Genomic DNA, 21744 nt, shown 5'->3' with positions numbered 1-21744 from the left:
ACACACACACACACACTCATACATGCACGTACGCACGCTTACACACACACACACACACACACACACACACACACACACACACACACACACACGCGGCACATGCAGCCACACCCAGACGGCAACAACAACAGTTCCAACATTTTTTTTTACCATTTATAATAATAATTCTGAGCATTAATAATAAACAATAAAGTAAATCATAAAAAGCATCTTAAATTGTTTTAAGAATGCATCGGATGAGGCGGGTCGGTTGTGCTTCTAATCCAGAACACACACACACACACACGCACACACACACTCAAAGAAGACTCAATCTGAATCTCCATTCCTCAGCTCTATATATGCTTCCAGTTATCATCATCATCATGACTATTAAATATACATCATACACACCATTAGAATAATAAAAAACAAACCCTTTTTTTTGCTGTTATACTGATAGAGGAGCAAGCTATCATTTTGTTCTAAGTGTCGTATAGGTGTATCTGACCTGTTGATAGATAGCTATATATGTATATATATATGTATATATATATACTGATGCAGTCGGCCAGCTTTGCCACTATGGCTGCCAGCTGTGGCCCCAGCATGCATGGAGCCCCTGAAATGGGCCATATAGCTGCCACAGAACACACACACAGCTTTGGTAAAGGCATGTGCACACGTGTGTACATTTTTCCCACAACATTCCATATTATCAAAATGCTGGGTTTCAAACGCTGCCCCCCCCCCCCCCCCCCCTCCCTTAGACACAACAAGTCATGCTGTAAAAGGAGACGCAAGCCTCCTGAATGCCTCAAAAAACTGCCAGCTTTTTTGTTTTTGTTTTATTATTATTGTTATTATTATTGCTACAGATTTCAGAATAACTTGTATGTATGCGTGGGGAGAACATGTTGTTATGCTGATGACGGCGTGCTATACTGATGAACAGGGAGGAATCACTGCTGGGTTTGTTTAGTTTGGACTAGAGCAGAGAGAAGGTAAAAAGGCTGTTAAGCCTGATTTATATGTGTGTGTTAAATCACACACCATTTGATACTGATATTTGGCCCCAGCTTCATTAACCTCTTAATTCATTCACTGCATCTTCTCTGCGTCCGTCCGTCCGTCTGTCATCCATCCATAGGTCCATCTTTCTCCCCTCACAGTCCTCCTACTTTGGAAACAGTGAGTGTTGAGTTTGTACAAAAGAGAAAGAGATTTTTTTTCACGTTTCACAGTCTTATTCTCAGGAATCAAACACCCCCCCCCCCCCCCCCCATTGTACTGTAAGAATTGTCCAAACAGTGCTTCTTCGTACGTCACTCAAAGCGTTGTGGGGTAATCATAATGAACACACTCTCGCACACACACCCACGCCACACAAAACAAACACACTCTCAAGCATCACATCAAGTAGTGAATGTTACCGTTAGGCTGTAAGGTCTGAGTCCTGAGTCCTTGTTCCCTAAAACATCCTCAGTGTTCACTTCACTATAAGCTTCTTTTTTTTTTTTTCGTTCATTTTTTCAATCTCAAGAGTTTAATGAACACTGAGGATTTTATCATGATATACGTGTTTACATGAGGAGAGGAGAGGAGAGGAGAGGAGAGGAGAAGGGGGGTTTGTTTACTTCTCTAGGGGCATTGGTTCTCAAAGTGGGGTCCGGGGACCCCCAGGGGTCCTTGGGTTGGGGGGGGGTTCCAGGGGTTCCCCAGCAAAATGTGTTAATATAGCGTCACAATCATTTTAACCACTTTAACCTTTTATACTTAAGGCTATACAAAAATAGCAGATCTACAAGCTCATAGCGTGGCACTGAGTGCCGCGCAGTGAGCTTGTAGATCTGCTATTTTTGAAAAATCGTGAAAATGTGTGCAAATCTTTGAATATATATATTTTTTTTTAAAGCGAACATTTGTAACTCAAATCTTTGCTGCTGGGGGGGGGGGGTCCCTAGAACAAAATATTTTAAGATGGGGGGGGGGCGTCCGCGGCCAAATACATTTTGGGGGGTCCTTGACATGTGAAAAAGCTTGAGAACCACTCGCTCTCTAGGGTTCTGTGGTAGCTGAGCTGCAATGACCAGAAGCTACCAGCAGAGGGGGGGGGGGGGGGGCGGTGGTGGAGAAAAGAGACCAGGGGGGGGGCAGAGAGTTCCAGTATTATTGTGTAAAGTTATTATGAGCTTTAAATGCTACAGCTAGCGGGGGGGGGGGGGTTAGTGAAGTGCTTTGAAGAGCTATTAGAGGAATCAAACATTTTCAGGGGTCAGTTTCTTTCTTTTTTTTTTGGCGGTGGTGGGGGTGAGGGTGAGGGGGGGCGGGGTTAGATCTCCTGTTGGGGCTGTGGTGGCGGGGGCGGGGGAGGGGGCACGCCGCCCACAGAGGAGGGGGGCACGGTGGAGGTGGGCGAGCCCATGGCGGGGCTGCCCCCTCCCTCCCGGCCGCCCTTGGGGAGGAAGACCACCGGCTTGGGCCTGGTGGCCGGCGGGCGCACGCCGCCGAGGCCACCGCCCACCTCCCCCCCCCCTCCTCCCCGGTGAAACAACGGGGAGGAGGAGAAGGAGGGGCTGATGGGGGAGGAGCAAGGCAGCGGGCTCCGCTGGCCCCCCCCCTTGGAGGGCCGGAAGGAGGAGGGCACGTCGCTGGCGGACGAGGCGCTGCGCTGCAGCGGGTGGCCCCCGCCGCCGCCGTGCCCCCCCTCGCCGCCCCCGCCACCGTCCCCCCCTCGCAGCAGGCGCGAGTGTAGCGGGCTGGACGGCTCCGAGGCCCCTCCCCCTCCCCCTCCGGACATGCCCTTCAGCTGCTCCAGCGTGTCCAGCACCACGTCGGGCGTGGCGTGGGGCGTGGCGTGGGCGTGTTTGGCGCTCTGCTGCCTCTCCAGCTCCCTGAGGGCCGAGCTCACCGTCGCCTCAATGTCCTGAAGAAACAAGAACAAAGAAACCTCTTACTGTATCTCCATGTTATAACTTTTTCTGTTTTTATTCCCGTAAATTAACGCCCTACTTCAGGGGTCTTCAATGTTTTCAGGCCAAGGACCCCCTAGCTGAGAGAGAGATGAAGCAGGGACCCCCTCTATATTGTATAAAATTGTGTTTCAGATTAAAGTTCTTTTTTACTTAGTCTGCTTTTTTCTCCCTCTACACCAAAAATAGCCGAATAGAGGGGGGGGGGGAAAGCAGACTAAGTAAAAAAAAAAAACGTTGCTATTTTTCTGCTATTTTTGGCTAATGTTCTCCTCAGAAAAATAATTCTAGGGTTCAAGGGGTAAAAAAAACTAAATCCTATCACACAATGATTTGGCAGACCCCCTATAGTAGCTCTGAGGACCCTCTAGGGGTCCCGGACCCCCTGTTGAAGACCCCTGCCCTACTTGATCATACAAGCGTCACACAAAAGTAGTATCTTTCCATAGGATCCCTCCAGTGGCAATTTACCGGTGTTAATTTAACTCTGAGAGGGTACAAATATGACCCTTGCAGGCAGGGCGTGTCTAGGGTTATGATGCCATAGCATGGGAGGACGGCGACCGCCGTTCAGAGCATGGGAAGTCTCCCCACTGGCTTAAAAGAACAGCCAATGATTAAAAAGATGTCGAAAACATGCCGCATAGGTGTTCACTAGTTGCTGTCTGTTAGTAGACCAGCACGCTCTTCGAGTAAGCTGGTAAAAAGGTCTTAAAAGTCATTAAATTGTAACTTTATAAAATGTATAAAGTTACAATGTGCAGATACCCTGTATACACTTATACTGTATGTTGGTTTGTATACTGTTGAGTGAGAAAACAATATTACACATTAAGCTAATCATCTGGTGACCCCCCAAAATCATTTGAGGACCACTGCAATAAGGAAGCAGGCATGTACAATATGTCCAATAAGGAAGCAGGTATGTACAATATGTCCTATAAGGAAGCAGGCATGTACAATATGTCCAATAAGGAAGCAGGTATGTACAATATGTCCTATAAGGAAGCAGGCATGTACAATATGTCCAATAAGGAAGCAGGTATGTACAATATGTCCTATAAGGAAGCAGGTATGTACAATATGTCCAATAAGGAAGCAGGTATGTACAATATGTCCTATAAGGAAGCAGGCATGTACAATATGTCCTATAAGGAAGCAGGCATGTACAATATGTCCTATAAGGAAGCAGGCATGTACAATATGTCCTATAAGGAAGCAGGTATGTACAATATGTCCAATAAGGAAGCAGGTATGTACAATATGTCCAATAAGGAAGCAGGCATGTACAATATGTCCAATAAGGAAGCAGGCATGTACAATATGTCCAATAAGGAAGCAGGTATGTACAATATGTCCTATAAGGAAGCAGGTATGTACAATATGTCCAATAAGGAAGCAGGTATGTACAATATGTCCAATAAGGAAGCAGGCATGTACAATATGTCCTATAAGGAAGCAGGTATGTACAATATGTCCAATAAGGAAGCAGGTATGTACAATATGTCCAATAAGGAAGCAGGTATGTACAATATGTCCTATAAGGAAGCAGGCATGTACAATATGTCCTATAAGGAAGCAGGTATGTACAATATGTCCAATAAGGAAGCAGGTATGTACAATATGTCCTATAAGGAAGCAGGTATGTACAATATGTCCTATAAGGAAGCAGGTATGTACAATATGTCCTATAAGGAAGCAGGTATGTACAATATGTCCAATAAGGAAGCAGGTATGTACAATATGTCCAATAAGGAAGCAGGTATGTACAATATGTCCAATAAGGAAGCAGGTATGCATGTACAATAATACTGTATGTATGTTTGAGCTGGTACCTGTGAGCTGTGCTCCACCTGACCTATGACCTCAGGGTCCAGCGGCCTGTGGTTGCTGAAGCTCTTGGAGCGCCCCGCTGAGGTCGTCTTGCGCAACTGCGGGCTCTCCACCTGAGAACACACAATAGCCCCCGTGTGGTGAATGAAAAATGCTTGTAAACAGATAAACCAGAACCAAAGATGTAAACGCTGACATGCTGTGTAAGAAGGGCCAGCAACGCCTTTTCTGCCTAAGGAAATTAGCCAGATTTAATGTCGACAGAGACCTGATGAAACTGTTTTACAGTGCCTATGTACATTCTGTCATCTCCTTCTCTATCATCTGTTGGTAACCTCGCCATTAAAGATAAAAACTCTCTTCAAAGGATTGTGAAAACCGGCTCCAAAATGACTGGCATCCAGTTGGAGAGCCTCGATCCGTTCTACAATAGACAGATGCTCATGAAGGCCAGGTCCATTCGGCAGGACAGTGCCCACCCACATATATTTTCATAATAAAAAAAGTGAGTATCGTATCGTATCGAAATCGTATCGAAGTTGTGAGCCCAATATCGTATCGTATCGTTTCGTGAAATTAGTGTATCGGCACACCCCTAGTAATAACGGATACAAGCACTCCTTTGTCCCTGCCTCGATTGGTGCAGTCAACGCTGCCAGTAACAGGTAAATGATGATGATATGTTGCTGATGATGATGACGACGTTGAAAGAACAAGCACTTTATATCCTAGCACTTTTTTCTGAATGTAGCCTTTTATTTTTATATTTTTATTTTCTATTCTATACTTGCACTAGATGCGCCCAGGTTTCTGTTTATGCTATGGTGTTTCATGTCTGTTGTTGTCCTGTACTGTTTGTATGTCTTAAACCATTGGTTCTCAAAGTGGGGTCCGGGGACCCCCAGGGGTACTTGAGGGGGTTCCAGGGGGTCCCCAGCTAAATGATGGATAGGAACCAAATGGACCCTTATGGGTCTGTAACTTTGAGAGTGTACAAATGGAACCACATGGACACTCTCAGAGTTAAATTAACATTGATTTTATAATATAAATTCAGGTCCCAGAGGTATAAATGCCATTAAATGGGGGTCCGTAGCCTAATGCATGTCAAACTGGGGGTCCTTGAAATTAAAATGGTTGAGAATCAATGCTAGAGCCGTAAAAAAAAGGCTTCTCTTATGAGGGTCCCTGGCTTATCTTTTTGATTTGATTGATTTTACGATTTAAGTCGGGGTCCCAGAGATAGAAATGTCCTTAACTGGGGGTCCATACCCCTAATGCATGTCAGACTGGCGAAAATGGTTGAGAATCACTGCTAGAGCTGTAAAAATCTTCTCTTATGGGGGTCCCTGGGATATTTTTTTTTCAAATGGGGGTCCGCGGGCTAATAAGTGTCAATTTGGGGGTCCTTGACATGAAAAAGTTTGAGAACCACTGTCTTAAACCACTACCTCTTGCTGTAAACCTAATTGCCCTCTTGGGACATTAATAAAGACCTTGAACCTTGAAGTTATTTTGGCGGAAAAAGGGGCCGCTGTAGCAGCAGCAGTAGCAGTGCGAGTACCTTGGTCTTCATTAGTAATAATAATAATAATAAGACAGTAGCAGTGTGAGTACCTTGGTCTTCAGCGACGAGTGACGCGTGACTGAGTTGAGGATGCTGTGGGCGCTGACCGGCCTCTTCTCCCCCCCGCTCTCCTTCACCAGGGCCCCGCCCACTGGGAGGGACGCCGTTCTCACCCCGGCGCCGGGGGCGGGGCCGGGTGGTCCGCTGCTCTCGCTCTCAGAGCCGCGGAACGTCCGGCTCCGGATGCTGCCCGACTCGGGACGTTTCCTCATCCTAAACACAAAGAGACACGTTCATTATAAAAACCCATTAAAGACCTGAGTTTGTAGTTTTAATGAGTTTGTAGTTTTAATGAGTTTGTAGTTTTAATGAGTTGGTATCATTCGTACACCTGGAGAGGCTGCGTTGCAACAAACAAGGGAATTTAACACATTGAGTGCCATAGACGTTGATCTACGTCTTTTCAAAAACTTTTTTTTTGTGGAAAATTCCACAAGAGGGAGCTCTAACACGTTGGTTCTGAAAGTGGGGTCCGGGGACCCCCAGGGGTACTTGAGGGGGTTCCAGGGGGTATCCAGCTAAATGATGGACAGGAACCAAATGGACCCTTATGGGTCTGTAACTCTGAGAGTGTACAAATGGAACCAAATGGACCCTAACGGGTCCATTTGGTTCCATTTGTACACTCTCAGAGTTAAATTAACATAGATTTTACAATATAAATTGGGGTCCCAGAAATAGAAATGCCATTAAATGGGGGTCCGTAGCCTAATGCATGTCAAACTGGGGGTCCTTGAAATTAAAATGGTTGAGAATCACTGCTATAGAGCCGTAAAAATCTTCTCTTATGGGGGTCCCTGGCATATCTTTTCAAATGGGGGGTCCGCGGGCTAATAAGTGTCAATTCCTTGACATGAAAAAGTTTGAGAACCACTGCTCTAACGCAGCTTAGGAATTGGAATGATCCCTCGATTCCGGATGTGACGTCATCCCAAAAAACGTCCTTTCGTCCATTCATTCCTATATTTAGGATTTGTAGAAAAAACAGTTTTTGCGCTCGGATTCTTTTTTTTTTTTTAAACAAGCCATTTTCAACGGGCAGTCGCTCCAAAATGGCCGATCGCGGTAGAAATGTTTTTGTTCCAGTGGATAGACGGGACCCTCCCCCACCCCCCCCCCCCCCCCGGTCACATTTTCTTTACATCCCCGTGCACGTCGTGGCTTCTCCAAAACACAGTAAAAACGCTGGCACTCTGAGGATGATTTGGATGCATACATAGTACCTAGCACTCAATGTGTTAACAACATGTGAGTAGATCTGGGGTCATACTACAGGTCAGCTTGACTCTGCTGTATGACCGCTCTGCTCTGTTAGATTGTTAACACATTCACTGCCAGGTATTAATTCATTAATTAATTCATCCAAAACTGCCAGCGTTTTTTTACCTTATTTTGAAGATCCACGGAGAGCCAGGGAAGCCACGATGTGCACACGGACGTAAACAAAGGCTGTCTGGGGGGAAGGGAAGGGTCTCTTCTATCCACCGGAACACTCGATCTATTTACCGCGATTCGGCAGTTGAATAATGGCTCGTTTTCACAGAAAGAAAAGAAGAAATCCGAGCTAGATGTGTTTTTCTCTATCTCATAACATAGGAGTGGATGGACGGAAATTAATCTTGTCACATCCGTACATTCCTTCTCTCACAGTCAATTAATCATTAAGAGGCTGCGGAAGGGCGCCCTCTTTTTTTATTTTTTTAACTGGCGTAAATCTACGTCAATGTCAGTGAATGTGTTAATGTGTCCAACTTTTCCAGGGGGTCCCCAGCTAAAGTAGATAATATAGCATCACAATCATTTTAACCACTAACCATATTTTATACTTTGGCTATTCAAAAATATGAAAACTTAAAGAGAACATTTTTAACCCAAATCTTTGCTTCTGGGGGTCCCTGGAACAAAACATTTTCAGATAGGGGTCCACTACATGAAACAGTTTGAGCACCACTGATATGGAAACATACGTTTTTCAGGTCTTAATGAGTTAAAAAATATGTGGCTTCTTCCGCCAAGGTTCAACTTGAAGGTTGCATCATCAGACACTAATCTACTATGAGGCGTTGGTGTGGTGTGCAGGGGGTTAAAATAAAGAATAAAGAGCAGCGTGTAGAAGAGAGAGTAACGTCACGTCACGCTCTGATCGCGGGGCTGCTATGGGCTAATAGTTCCAAACATTGGAACTATCTCATTGAGATAGACAGAGCACTTCCGCATTCCATTCTTACAATGGGAGTCAACGCTAGTGTCATAACTCTCTTATACGGCTCTGGTAAAGAGTAAAGAGTAAAGAGTAAAGAGCAAAGAATAAAGAGGAAGTCTCACTTGTTCAGGTTGGCCAGGTAGATGTCAGCCACATGGGCTCCGGTCGGAGAGGCAGCGCTGCCCCTGGTGGACACTCTCTCCTCCAGCAGGTCCCGGTCAGGCTTGGGGCTCCCTCTGTCCCCGTCAGGCCTGAAACACCCCGCGTACAACCAGGGTTATTATAGTAACTAACACCACACATACAACCAGGGTTATTATAGTAACTAACACCACACATACAACCAGGGTTATTATAGTGAAACACCCCGCATACAACCAGGGTTATTATAGTGAAACACCCCGCATACAACCAGGGTTATTATAGTGAAACACCCCGCATACAACCAGGGTTATTATAGTGAAACACCACGCATACAACCAGGGTTATTATAGTGAAACACCACGCATACAACCAGGGTTATTATAGTGAAACACCCCGCATACAACCAGGGTTATTATAGTGAAACACCACACGTACATTACAACCAGGGTTATTATAGTGAAACACCACGCATACAACCAGGGTTATTATAGTGAAACACCCCGCATACAACCAGGGTTATTATAGTGAAACACCACGCATACAACCAGGGTTATTATAGTGAAACACCACGCATACAACCAGGGTTATTATAGTGAAACACCACACGTACATTACAACCAGGGTTATTATAGTGAAACACCACGCATACAACCAGGGTTATTATAGTGAAACACCACACGTACATTACAACCAGGGTTATTATAGTGAAACACCACACGTACATTACAACCAGGGTTATTATAGTGAAACACCACACGTACATTACAACCAGGGTTATTATAGTGAAACACCACACGTACAACCAGGGTTATTATAGTAACTAACTAAAACTTTTTTTAGTTAAAAAACTTAATGTGTAAAAAAAAACATTTGAGTTAACAGACCAAAACAAAGTTCATGGTGTGTTTGCTAAACTAAAAAATGTCAGAAAATGTGCTTAGTTTTTGGCAATATTTCAAACATAAGCTCCAGTATTTTGGGTGGATATGAATTCTTATCCTCCAATAGTTTTTAGCCGCTATAGCAGGGGCGTCAAGGCCATTCACTGTGCGTACGACGCTACACCCTCACTCTCACAGATCCGTGATTTCATACCCCCCACTTTTTGAGAAAAAAAAATATATATATATTTTTTGATAATAAATCGGTAAAATCAGGCAAAAATAAGAATTAAATAACCTAACCCTAACCCCGAAATAAAGTAACCAAAACACAAAAAAAAAACGAACAAAATCTGCCCCAAAAAACGCAACATTTTGAAAACACAGAATTTGCTTACATTTGACAGTTACAAATGTTTTTTCACGCTTTTTCAAAAATAGCAGATCTACAAGCTCATAGCGCGGCACTCGGTGCCGCGCTATGAGCTTGTAGATCTGCTATTTTTGAATAGCCCAAAGTGTAAAGTGAGGGGTATAGTCCACTGAAAGTCCATCCCCACCCCCCCACCACCTTCTGAGAGCCTGTGACGTCCCTGCGCTACAGCTTTAGTATTATGGAACCGGTTGTTCTTACAGGTCTTGCACCACGATGTACTGGTGCGGCACCAGGCCCACCAGGCCGTTGTGCCGGCCCTCCCACCAGTCCTCGGAGGCGCGGTGGTACAGCAGGAGGGAGGCGCCCTTCTTGAAGGAGAGCTCCCGATTGGTCCGTCCGGAGTAGTCGAAGCGGGCGATGGCCTCCAGGGGGTCGGACTCTGAAACGGCCAAGCAGCCTGTGATTCAGCGCCGTGGCCACAAGATGGCGGTGCAGAGAAGAAGCAGGAGGCAGAGAGGAGGGAAAATGGGGGGGGGGGGGGGTTGAGGGAGGGGGGGGGGTGAAGCGAGGTTAGTGCCAAACAGGTTGAAGCAGTGCCTTTTAGTGACTAAAGCTGTGGTGTCCTAGCCTGGTAAACCCTCCCTCCGGAAATCTTGGCTGTGTACACCAAACGGACGAGCCTATCAGCGTCGTCGCCAAGCCCCCAGAACCCAGTGCTTGCATTGAAGCGAAATGGACATGCTGGCCATTCGTAGGTACTGCAGCTTAAAACGGATGGGGCCACTGCAAATGTACGAGCAAAAACGGTTTCGACCAATGGGCTTGACTCACGAGCTTGCGCACAAGCTTGCGCACAGGGACGCGCACCTCTGTGACGTAAAACGCGTCACTTCTGTGACGCAGAACGGATCACAGTGGCCCCAAATAGGCTACGCCCATCACACTTTACAACCCGGAAGAAGGGGTGAATTCGCTTCATGCGCTGTGTGAGCAACTCAATGCAAGTGGACGGGAGGCGATATCCGGTGCCCTCTCTATTATTTTTAACTCTATGGTCGTCGCACATCGTTCTGTGATTGACAGCGACAGCTGGCCAATCAGGTGGCGAGTTCGAGTGAGCCCGAATGGCACCGAGTGCAGCCTGAATGCAGCCGACAAAACACGAACACGCAGCTGTTCTGTCCGCTATTTTCTCCGCTGTTTTTTTTACTTCAAAAAGCTCTCAAACTTCTATTTTGAGGCACGGAATGTACTTATAAGATATCGTTTGGATAGAATTTAGTTGTTTAACTTCATATATGTGGTCAATTAATCATGACAGAGCCTATTTAAAAATAAAAATTCAGAGAACCGGCTGGGGCGGGCAGTGACACACATGTATCCCAATAAGGCAACCTATTTTGGGCACGGCCGTCTCAAAAGTCCTGTTGCGTCACATTAGTCTGGTGAACTGCTGATTGGCTGAAGGGGAACAACGATCATTGGCTGAAGGGGTTGTCAGTCAACGGTATTACTCCCGCCCAACTCCAGCCCACAGCCAATATTGCAGAATGGGCGATCAGGCCAGACTCACTCCTGGAATCAAATTGAAATGAGATTTCCGGAGGGAGGGTTTACCAGGCTAGTGGTGTCCCTGTTTTGAGCAAACGTTCAAAAATGTTCAATTTAATTTTCGAAAAATATTGCAAAAATATCCGACCTACAAGCTTGCGTATAAACGCATCACGTCATGAGGCGTGGTGAGTTTGTAGATCTTGACAAAATGACCTTCTCTTAATGGGGGTTACCCTGGTGGCACAAATCATTTCCAAATGGGGTCCGCGGCCAAATAAGTATGAATTCGGAAGCTAGTTGACGACAAAATGTTTGAGAACCGACTGACAAAATGTTTGAGAACCGACTGACTTAGTTGACTACAGTAGATCCCTCAGAGATCTACTGTAGTATAATTACCTTCTACAGCAAATATGTTCGCCGAAACAAAAACGATCTACAACCTCACAATGTGGCGCAAACGCAACGCATTGTAAGCTTGTAAATCTGCCATTGTGTCACATAATGCATTGGTTCTCAAAGTGGGGTCCGGGGACCCCCAGGGGTACTTGAGGGGGTGCCAGGGGGTCCCCAGCTAAATGATAGATTAGGCACCAAATTGACCCTTATGGGTCTGTAACTCTGAGAGTGTACAAATGGAACCAAATGGACCCTAACGGGTCCATTTGGTTCCATTTGTACACTCTCAGAGTTAAATTAACATTGATTTTACAACATGAATTGAGGTCCCAGAGATAGAAATGCCAATAAATGGGGGTCCGTAGCCCTAATGCATGTCAAACTGGGGGTCCTTAAAATGTATCATTTCAAATGGGGGTCCGCGGGCTAATAAGTGTCAATTTGAGGGTCCTTGACATGAAAAAGTTTGAGAACCACTGACATAATGGGTGCGTTCGGAAATTGCGCACCGGAGCACACTCGCCTATTAGTTTGTATTGGCCAGTGCGCTCAGTGCTGTATTTTCGAACGCACCCCAGGTCTCACCCAGAAAAAAGATACGCTAAAAAAGATAAGTTAAAGTGGTTAAAGTTTCTCACAGCAGCGTATAGTAAACAGATTAGAGGGAGAGATATAGTATAGTGAATATATATATATATATATATATATATATATATATATATATATATATATATATATATATATATATATATATATATATATATATATATAGTATAGGGAGAGGCCAGGTTTGAGTTGAACCCAGACAATGTGAGGAAGGCAGAGTGAGTGTTCTGACAGGAGGTTAGAGAGAGAAACTGTCTAAATGCTTTCTGAGAACCACTGGTTTAAACAATAATACCAATATTTACTAGCAACTTTACAGAAAAAACAAGCCCAAAGTCGCTTATAATAAGCACACATGGCAACACTGCTCCATAAGTGTCACAGCGGCAGCAGGGGGCGGTAGAGAGCGTGTAAAGTGTTGTTAGCGTGTGTCTTGTTTACGTACCATCGTCACTATTCTGTCTGACGGACACCGTGTCAGGAGCAGGTTCGTCCACCAGGGGGGGCTCACAGTGGGGACTGTCACTGAGGGAGAGACACAAAGGCACAGAGAGACGGACAGACAGAGAGAGAGAGAGTTAGCTGTGGTTCCCAAATAATGGGTCATTATGGGTGCATAGAATTATAACATATCTCTGCTGTCAGGCAGAAACCAACTATGTCCAAAATATTAATATTTTATATTATTATTATAAATATTATTTCAGGACATGAAAAATAAATTCATGTTTTTAACTCATTCAATCCGGGAACACATCTGTGTCACAGAACATGTGTGCAAATCTTTGAATATGTATTCTACAAATGTCTTCTAAATCCTAACAATTTTTTGAAAAAAACTTATGTTTCTATATCAGTGGTGCTCCAACCTTTTCATGTCAAGGACCCCCAAAATTATATTTATTTGGCCGCGGACCCCCATCTCAAAATATTTAGTTCCAGGGACCCCCCTAGAAGCAAAGATTTGAGTAAAAAATGTTCGCTCAAAAAAATAAATATATTCAAAGATTTGCACACATTTTTCAAAAACACATAGCAGATCTACAAGCTCATAGTGCGGCACTCGGTGCCGCACTATGAGCTTGTATATCTGCTATTTTTGAATAGCCAAAGAAAATACATGGTCAGATACTTGAATGTGTCTTTATATTGCCATCACTTTACCCACATACAGCTCAAGTGGAGTTAGGAGGTTTTTGACCATTATAATGTTAAAGGCCAAGACCACTGTGGTAGAGGGTTGGGTTGTGTAGTTACCTTGCCACGATGTAACTCCAAAGGTGAACAAGAAATAAAAAAATAATTGCTCCAGTGATTAGAAATTGATAATTCTAAATATGCTCCTCATTGACTTACATTGTACGGTGAAACAGCTCTCACTGTCACTCTTTTAGCACGTAAACGAACACAAACAAAGTTGATTCAGACAATATAGAACATCACCAAACCCACTACTGTTTTTTAAAGTTGTTAACTTCCTGTTGATTTTGCCATTTTGATTAGGAATCACTAGAGCAATTATTTTTTAATTTCTTGTCCACCTTTGGAGTTACATCATGGCAAGGTAACTACACAACCCAAACCTCTACCAAAGCGGTCTGGCCCTTTAAGCTCTAATCATTTTAGGGACCCACAGTTTGTGAAGCAGTGAGTTGAGTTAGAGCAGAGAGCAGAGCAGTGCTGAGATGTGCGTGTCAGGGGCTGAAAGACAACATGTGTGCCTATGACTCACTGCCTGACATCATATTTCTCTATTGATTGTGACAGCCACGATAAGCTACCCCCCCCCCCCCCCCCCCCCCCCCCCCCCCCCGGCACGGCCTGGTGTTGACATCATAACCTCATCACTAACAAACGTTCGGAATCCTTACAATTTTCTTTTTCATGTTGATGAATGCAGTGCCTTTCTCAGCGAGCATGCAAGAGAGAGAGTGGCAGAGATACAGTGTGTGTGTGTGTGTGTGTGTGTGTAAGAGGGGGTGTGTGTGTGTGAGAGAGAGAGAGAGAGAGAGAGAGAGAGAGAGAGAGAGAGAGAGAGAGAGAGAGAGAGAGAGAGAGAGAGAGAGAGAGAGAGAGAGAGAGAGAGAGAGAGAGAGAGAGCTAGAGATGAGCTGGTCTTTGATGTGTTATGAGAACCAGAGCAGAGCTTTGCTGCATCAAAGCTCAGGACAGTGACAGCGGGACAGTAATCCATCCTGTCTACTGTAGAGAGACATTATACACTAGTAGAACCATCTGAACCACTTAAGCCCATTCAAAAAACAGATCTACAAGCTCATGTGTTGTGACGTATTGTGAGCTTGATTAAAAAAATAATAATTTTCAAACATGGTCGTTATCAAACGTCTCTTCTAAAACAAGCAACTAAGAGTATACCTAGTGCTAAGGTAAAAGTGAAATATATCAGCGACCTATTTCCTTAAACAGATGAGACAAAATAGCTAAATCAAATGAGCAAAGAGCTAAAACAAATAAGTGTATCGAATAAACAAGATCCAATAAAACAAGAGCTCGTACAAATAATTGACAACAAGTAGGCAAGGCTAAGAGGAAGGATAGTGTTTCCTGAAGAGGTTTTAAGCCTGTGGTGAAAGATGGGCAGTGACTCTGCTGTCCTGACATCAGTGACTCTGCTGTCCTGACATCAGTGACTCTGCTGTCCTGACATCAGTGACTCTGCTGTCCTGACATCAGTGACTCTGCTGTCCTGACATCAGTGACTCTGCTGTCCTGACATCAGTGACTCTGCTGTCCTGACATCAGTGACTCTGCTGTCCTGACATCAGTGACTCTGCTGTCCTGACATCAGTGACTCTGCTGTCCTGACATCAGTGACTCTGCTGTCCTGACATCAGTGACTCTGCTGTCCTGACATCAGTGACTCTGCTGTCCTGACATCAGTGACTCTGCTGTCCTGACATCAGTGACTCTGCTGTCCTGACATCAGTGACTCTGCTGTACTGACATCAGTGACTCTGCTGTACTGACATCAGTGACTCTGCTGTACTGACATCAGTGACTCTGCTGTCCTGACATCAGTGACTCTGCTGTACTGACATCAGTGACTCTGCTGTCCTGACATCAGTGACTCTGCTGTCCTGACATCAGTGACTCTGCTGTACTGACATCAGTGACTCTGCTGTACTGACATCAGTGACTCTGCTGTCCTGACATCAGTGACTCTGCTGTCCTGACATCAGTGACTCTGCTGTACTGACATCAGTGACTCTGCTGTCCTGACATCAGTGACTCTGCTGTCCTGACATCAGTGACTCTGCTGTCCTGACATCAGTGTCTCTGCTGTCCTGACATCAGTGTCTCTGCTGTCCTGACATCAGTGTCTCTGCTGTCCTGACATCAGTGTCTCTGCTGTCCTGACATCAGTGTCTCTGCTGTCCTGACATCAGTGACTCTGCTGTGCTGACATCAGTGACTCTGCTGTGCTGACATCAGTGACTCTGCTGTGCTGACATCAGTGTCTCTGCTGTCCTGACATCAGTGTCTCTGCTGTCCTGACATCAGTGACTCTGCTGTGCTGACATCAGTGACTCTGCTGTGCTGACATCAGTGTCTCTGCTGTCCTGACATCAGTGTCTCTGCTGTCCTGACATCAGTGACTCTGCTGTCCTGACATCAGTGACTCTGCTGTCCTGACATCAGTGACTCTGCTGTCCTGACATCAGTGACTCTGCTGTCCTGACATCAGTGTCTCTGCTGTCCTGACATCAGTGGGGAGTTCATTCCACCACTGTGGGGCCAGAACAGAAAAAAGTCGTGACCGTGTAGATCAGCCAGAACGACCACTGAGTGACGAGGAAACCAGTCGCCCCGAGGCGGCAGACCGAAGCGGTCGGGCAGGGGTGTAAGCCTCGACCATATAGCCTGGACTACAATGCAAGTTAATGAGAAGCATGTTTTGAATTATCACTTTTTTTAAAAAATACATGTTTTTGGCTTTTTGCCTTTATTGATCAATTTCTAATCAATAGAGCAATTATTTTTGATTTCTTGTCCAGATTGGGAGTTACATCATGGCAAGGTAACTACACAACCCAAAACCTCTACCAAAGTGGTCTTGCCATTTAAGCTTGTCTTATTGAACAGATGACAGAGAATCTTCTATACAGTGCTGTGTGAGGTTATCAGTGGTAGAGCCGTGGCTCTAGATGATGATGTCAGAGCATCTGGTTCAGGTTTGCTGTGTGATGTTCTACAACGTGTCCCGTTTGGAGACGTCTCACACATGTCCTCCAAGGACACATGAACGTCTCCTCCTTACGGCTTTTTATTAGAGAGCTCCAGGCTGACGTTATTATTGGACAGGACCGTGCTGAAACTATATTAAGAGCTTTTGGAACTTTTGGGATTTCCCAAGTAATTCCCCAAAGGGGTAAAAATCCTCCATATTCATCAACATTTCATGGTTCTGTTACTTATTATGTGGAGGAAGGAAGGAAGAAGATGATCTATGGTTGTGTTGTTTCCGTCTCCTTTTTCATCTGATAGTGTGTATTGTTAATAGTTTAGCTGTTGTTGTCTGGTTCTTGTATTTGAGTTATGCGTCATTCTTTTTCTTTAGGGTAACATTACAGACATAAAAGTGAAAGTAAAATAAAACAATTCAAAGAAAGATGGTAAACCCCTGGGGGCGGGGATCTGGCGAGGGAATCCTCATGCGATGTCACTTCCAGGTATTAGGTCTATAAACTGTAATGCCCAATAAAAACAAAGCAAACAGACTCAACACTTTAAGGGTCCGTCCGCGTCGAGGTCAATAACTATAAATGATGATGTTTTAAATCCATCAACGCATCTGTGTCATTTTTTTTATTTGAAATGAAAAGCGTTATTTTACACTTTGGGCTATTCAAAAATAGCAGATCTACAAGCTCATAGCGTGGCACCGCGGTGCCGCGCAATGAGCTTGTAGATCTGCTATTTTTGGAAAATCGAGGAAATGTGTGCAAATCTTTGAATATATATATATATTTTTAAAGAGAACATTTTAACTCAAATCATTGCTTCTGGCCGTCCCTGGAACAAAATGTTTTGAGATGGGGGTCCGCGGCCAAATACATATTATTTTGGGGGTCCTTGACATGAAAAAAGTTTGAGAACCACTGATAGCAACATATGTTTTTTTTTTTTTAAACTGTTAGGATTTAGAAGACATTTTGTAGAATCGGCTTCATGTCTTAACTCATTCAGTGCCATTGATGTCGCCGACGTCACGTTTTTCATAAGCCCAGAGTGCCAATGACGTCGCCGACGTCATAAAAAACTTTTAATTTATTTTTTTTGATAAATCCATTTAAGACCGTTAACACATTGACTGCCAAGATCGAGTTAACTCGATTTTAGCAAAAAAATATTATTATTATTATTATTATTTTTTTTTTACTTTAAAAAAAAAAAAAATTGACCCAAAGACCAAGGAGATATGAATTTTCGAAGATCTTTACTCTCATCCACTTCCTTGTTAACTTAAAACTTTAAAATTTTGTATCTCGGCTCCTGAGTACTTTTTTTTTTTCATTTAAAAATCTCTGGCATGAATAACTATAGGCAGTGAAAATAATTCAGGCAGTCAATGTGTTAAGACCGTTAAATCCATCAAGACCGAAACCAAAAAAACGGAAACATTTCAGATGACTAAAATATGATTACAACTAAATGTCATTTTATTCAAAAGACTAATACTAAAACAAAACCAAAGTTTGCTGTCAAGATCAACACTAGTGAAGAGAGCCATGTCTTTCAGCAACCCCCCCCCCCCCCCGCTCCCTCTCAACTTGTGGCCCTCTCACCAGTACTCGTCCCCCGCCCCGGGGACCATGTAGAGGGGGCCCTGCAGTTCCTGGGGCCCGGGGAAGATGGCGTCGTGGTGGATGATGATGGTCTTGATGAGCTCGTTGACGTGGGCCTGGCAGGACACCTGGTCGTTGCCCTCGGGGACAGACATGAGCGTGGGACCGAAGCAGATGGCCAGGTTGTAGGGGTCCATCATGTTGTCCTCACTGTACTGAGACAAGCTGTGTGGGGGGGGGGGGGGGGAGAGGAGAGATTAGAGAATCACGCAGTGGTGGAAAAAGTACTCACATTTTTCACTTAACCCATTGAGACCTGAAGCCGATTCTACATGTCTCCTAAAAATCTCAACAGTTTTCTGAAAAACGTATGTTTCTATATCAGTGGTGCTCAATCTTTTTCATGTCAAGGACCCCCACAATTATATGTATTTGGCCGCGGACCCCCATCAAAATATGTTGTTCCAGGGACCCCCCAGAAGCAAAGATTTGAGTTTAAAATGCTCGCTTTAAAAAATATATATTCAAAGATTTGCACACATTTTCACGATTTTTCAAAAATAGCAGATCTACAAGCTCGTAGCGCGGCACTCGGTGCCGCGCTATGAGCTTGTATATCTGCTATTTTTGAATAGCCCAAAGTGTAAAATAATGCTTTTTAGCTCGAATCTAAAAATGACACAGTTCCAGGTCTTAATGGGTTAAGTAAAAGTATCAATACTGCAATGTAGACATACTCTGTTACAAGTAAAAGTCCGGAATTAAAAATGTACTTGAGTAAAAGTAGAAAGGTATTGGTATCAACATGTACTTAAAGAACCAAAAGTAAACGTACTCATTATGCAGAAGGTCCCATTTCACACGTTTTCAAATGTATAAAAATCCTTTGAAAATACCAGATCTACAAGCTCACAACACGTCGTAAAGGGACGCGATGTGAGCTTGTGGATCGTCTATTTTCAAATTGCCAAACTATATATATATATATATATAGGTCTGAATTGGTATACCTCAAAATTGCACTTAAGTATAGTACTTAAGTAAATGTACTTAGTTACTTTCCACCACTGGAATCACGCATAGACTCTCATCCTTTCACACACACACCACTATCTTTGCACAAATGCATACACACACACACACACACACACACACACACACACACACACACACACACACACACACACACACACACACACACACACACACACCCACCACTATCTTTGCACAAATGCATACACACGCAATCCAATTGCAACACCTCATTTATACAAGTGTGTGTGTGTGTGTGTGTGTGTGTGTGTGTGTGTGTGTGTGTGTGTGTGTGTGTGTGTGTGTGTGTGTGTGTGTGTGTGTGTGTGTGCAGGAGGGCAATGGGTCAGACAACACGCTGATGTATGGATGGTCAGCTGGTTTAGACATTAACTCTTGTGTGATCTGTGCAGCAGAGGAGACTGATGACTGTGTGTGTGTGTGTGTGTGTGTGTGTGTGTGTGTGTGTGTGTGTGTGTGTGTGTGTGTGTGTGTGTGTGTGTGTGTGTGTGTGTGTGTGTGTGTGTGTGTGTGTGTGTGTGTGTGTGTTGCATGTGTGTGTGTGTGTGTGTGTGTGTGTGTGTGTGTGTGCGTGTGTGCGTGTTGCATGTGTGTGACTAAGCAGGGGCACCGGGGGTCTCACTGTAAATCACTTAACCATGAGGATGAACCCCCCGCCCTCCAATACTGTCTTCACACACACAGTAAAATCCTCAGTGTCTATTTAAGTATTAGTGTGTGTAACATTGACCCAAATGGACCCGTAAGGGTCTCTCTCCCATCGGGTCCATTTTGTTTTTAACTCTTACAGAGTTAAATAGACACTGAGGATTTAACAGTGTGTTGAGCTGGTTCTGGGACCAGTGTGTTTACCCAGGACTCTCACATTACACCCCCCCCCCCCACGTCTTATCATCCCCTTTGTAACCTCCTCTTCTTCCCTCTCTTCTTTCATCCTCCTTAAGGCCTCGTTTCTACTTTGTTGTAACTATGATGATGGTGAAATAAAAATAGCCGATCTATAAGCTCAAAACGTGTCGCACTGCGACGCGTTTTGAGCTTATAGATCGTCTATTTTTGCTATTTTTGAATTAGAATCCTGAAAAGTTACATTTTTATTTCATTTCAAATGCATTTAGTCATAGTTATGTTACCTTTTATGAACTTATGAATACAAATACATTGGACATGAAAAAGAATGAAAAATAGAATTTCAATACTAGTCATTTGACTACTACTATAGACTGAAGTAATTAAAGCGGGTCATGTTTGCATGTTAGGAATTGTAAACAGCTGAAATCAATAATATATCACCAGTAAGACTCCCTAATCGGGAGATAAGCGACCGTAGGTCACATGTATACCCCGAGTTACGGCATTTTATGTGAGCTGCAGTGGCAGGGGGTCCTCCACTGGGGGCGCCACCACTTTTGCATCCGTTCTGGAGCACCAGGAGTGGGTGGTCCCCGGGAATGCCCCGTGAGCAGCCCCGTTGGGGTGGTCATTTGGTAATTTGTCCACATGTGCTCATTTTTTACACTTGGGGGTCCCCGAGGCAGCTGGGGGTCCCTGGAGCTCCGGGGGTCCTTGGAGGGTGTAGTTTGGCAGGTAAGGAGTGTGTGTGCAAAATCTGGCATGGATCGGGGCAACGGGTGCGGAGATATGAGCAGGGCAAAAGTGTGACGTGTGTGTGTGACGGAGTGACGGACGGACGGACACCTGGAGCAGGTTTCTATAGTAAATGCGACCTACGGTCGCAATAAACCTTCTCTTATTGGGGTCCCTGGCTTATCTTTTCAAATGAGGGTCTGCGGGCTAATAAGTGTCAATTTGGGGGTCCTTGACATGAAAAAGTTTGAGAACCACTGGCCTACACGAGCCTTTGTCACCAATTTGTCCATACATGGTATGTCTGGTTGGGGTTAAGTTTCTTATGCATGAATAAATAGGCAACGACTAGTCCTGACATCACTATTATGTCACAAGTATAAATACGGTTGGTATATAACACCGGCTTAGGTCTGGCACAACCAGGTCTCCTGGTTTAACCTTGTTTAAATATTATAATGTTTTTATGACTTTATCTATAGGACAGTAGACTGACATGGAAATGGGGAGAGAGAGATGAGAGTGACGCGCAGCACAGGTCGTCGGGATCGGGACTCGAACCCGCGACTCCCTGTCAGGCTGGCATTGCAGCCTATAGGGTGCCTGGACCGCCACGCTGCAGCCCGGTAGCCTTACGGTGCGTTTTAACACATCGGGTGCCAGCATTTTTTCATAACAACTTACTGTGGGTGCCAGCATTCTCCCCATTGACTGCGCTTTGCT

General features: G+C 44.5%; 1 protein-coding gene across 3 annotated transcripts in view; it reads right to left on the bottom strand.

Annotated features, from left to right (window-relative positions):
- Window positions 1-2286: 2286 nt before the first annotated feature.
- Window positions 2287-21744, bottom strand: part of srgap2 (SLIT-ROBO Rho GTPase activating protein 2) — a 146041-nt gene continuing 126583 nt past the window's right edge. For 2 of the 3 annotated variants that reach the window (XM_084061434.1, XM_084061436.1), the window contains exons 17-23: window positions 18382-18606; window positions 13020-13099; window positions 10274-10472; window positions 8737-8865; window positions 6402-6624; window positions 4787-4897; window positions 2287-2905 (exon numbers count right to left, since the gene is read on the bottom strand). In XM_084061434.1, the coding sequence (XP_083917560.1) occupies window positions 2312-2905; window positions 4787-4897; window positions 6402-6624; window positions 8737-8865; window positions 10274-10472; window positions 13020-13099; window positions 18382-18606 (1561 nt within the window). In that variant the 3' untranslated portion in view covers window positions 2287-2311. The remainder of the gene's footprint in view (window positions 2906-4786; window positions 4898-6401; window positions 6625-8736; window positions 8866-10273; window positions 10473-13019; window positions 13100-18381; window positions 18607-21744) is intronic. The other variant, XM_084061435.1, reaches the window with a different exon arrangement.

The sequence above is a fragment of the Gymnoscopelus microlampas genome (assembly GCF_963454915.1).
Source record: "Gymnoscopelus microlampas genome assembly, chromosome: 7".
Classification (NCBI taxonomy): domain Eukaryota; kingdom Metazoa; phylum Chordata; class Actinopteri; order Myctophiformes; family Myctophidae; genus Gymnoscopelus; species Gymnoscopelus microlampas.
This window is presented reverse-complemented; position numbering and strand designations above follow the sequence as displayed.